Below are 1,861 nucleotides of genomic sequence, written 5' to 3' on the forward strand. Positions count from 1 at the left end.
TTTAATAACTTGTGACAATAATTACAGAAAATTGTTTTAGATGAAAACATACGAAGTGTAAGTTTAATAAATTAACTAAGGTTGTTCAGAATGATTTACAAGTCACACCTTAATGACGTAAATATGCAAATGAAAGTGGAATAAACACTTAAATTATGCATGTGGAGATGGGAATAAGCCTCTTATATGCTATTATTTTTTTTCTGTGAAATAGTCCAGTATCAAGAAAAAAAAATGTAAAGAAATAAAAAGTGAGAGAAAGAAGGATGTGGAAAGGAAATAAGCAATAAAGGGAGAGGGGAAAGATAAAGACGAAGGAGGAGAAAGAAAATGAAGGGCAAGAAGAAATAAGAAAAAGACAACTAACAATAATAATATCGTAGGAAGGGGAAAAAAGAAAAGAAGGAGAGAGAGAGAGAGAGGAGAGAGAGAGAGAGAGAGAAAGAGAGAGAACGAGAGAGAGAGAGAGAGCGAGAAAGAGAGAGAGAGAGAGTGCGAGCGAGCGAGCAAGAGAGAGAGAAAGAGAGAGAGCGAGAGAAAGAGAAAGAAAAAATCAAAACCCAACGAGGACCGAAGACCTCGTTACGCCCTCCCAACCCCAACCGGAGGAGGAGGTCCATAACCAGGCCCAGCTGGCCTCTGAGACGGCGTGAACTCCGGGTAATAAGCCTCGCCCTCGTAGGTGACCTCGGCTACGAGACCTTCGCCGTGGTCAGCATAGGTCACGATCTGCTTCCGGCCGTCGGGGAGGTTGACGAAGTAACTGCCCTCGGTCTTGAAACCATCGCGGGATTCAGTGTGGCCGAAGTTGTTCCCTGAGAGGTCGTCTTGCACGCCGTAACTGTAGCTGTATTGAGGGTGTGTCTTCGTTGCGGATTGCAAGATGTGGTTTTGTTATTACTTGTTTATTCTTGTTGTTTTGGTTTATATTATTGTTATATCATATCATGTCATTGTTATATATCACGTCTTTGTTATGTCGTTTTATTTTTGTTTGAAATGATATTGTGAAATATTGTTATTGCTTTATGTTATATCTTTATTATATATTGCTATTGTTATCAATATCATTAACACTATCTTTGTAAGGGTATTATCATTAGTAAATATTGTATATATAAATAATCACTTTAAAGATGTTGATAATGATAATGATTGCAATGTTGATAATGATAATGATAATAGATAATGACGATAATAGTACTAGCAGCCATTAAAATAATTGTAATAATGATATTAATGGTGATAGCAAAAGCAGCAATAATAATCATAATCCTAAACATCATCATCATTACCTTAAAAAAATAATTTTCATCATCATCATCATCATCCTCATCACCATCCTTCTCCGCTTCACAAAACCATTCCAATTATCATCCTAATTCATATCACATCAAACCTAAAAGCTTTCTCTCTCCTTACCTCCAAATATTCATTGTGTTTGTACGGTACAGGAGCAGGGTACAGTGGTGCTTCATTGGCTAAAACCAACCCCAGTACGCACATGATGACAGAGATATTCTGAAATGAGGAATAAGTACTGGAATTAAGGAAAAGTACACACGAAATATACAATTACGTATTACATACACCCAAGAGCATGTTTACTGTATCTTCTGCCGAATAATGACGAAATCCGTGATCTTAGGTAATGAGGCTTCGAACCATCTCATTACTCAAGGTTTACTGAAGCGAGGCAAGACTTCGGACGCTCTTTTGAAAGTCCTTTTTAAGGGAAAGTGTCTGTTGATAAGATGGGCGATGTGTGGATGCGTTTGTTGTGTGTGAGGGTTAGTATGAAGATTTCACATTCATATACATATGCTTAAGTATATAGGTTATGTGCATGTGTATGTCATAG

At 37.4% G+C, this 1,861-nt stretch overlaps 1 protein-coding gene across 1 annotated transcript in view; it reads right to left on the reverse strand.

Annotated features, from left to right (window-relative positions):
• Positions 1-522: 522 nt before the first annotated feature.
• Positions 523-1,861, reverse strand: part of LOC122249962 (larval cuticle protein A2B-like) — a 1,949-nt gene continuing 610 nt past the window's right edge. Inside the window, exons 2-3 of the mRNA XM_043011190.2 lie at positions 1,423-1,521; positions 523-864 (exon numbers count right to left, since the gene is read on the reverse strand). Of these exons, the coding sequence (XP_042867124.1) occupies positions 583-864; positions 1,423-1,521 (381 nt within the window). The 3' untranslated portion in view covers positions 523-582. The remainder of the gene's footprint in view (positions 865-1,422; positions 1,522-1,861) is intronic.

The sequence above is a fragment of the Penaeus japonicus genome, unplaced genomic scaffold, assembly GCF_977035675.1.
Source record: "Penaeus japonicus unplaced genomic scaffold, GWHDUDI00000001_assembly GWHDUDI00000042, whole genome shotgun sequence".
NCBI lineage: Eukaryota > Metazoa > Arthropoda > Malacostraca > Decapoda > Penaeidae > Penaeus > Penaeus japonicus.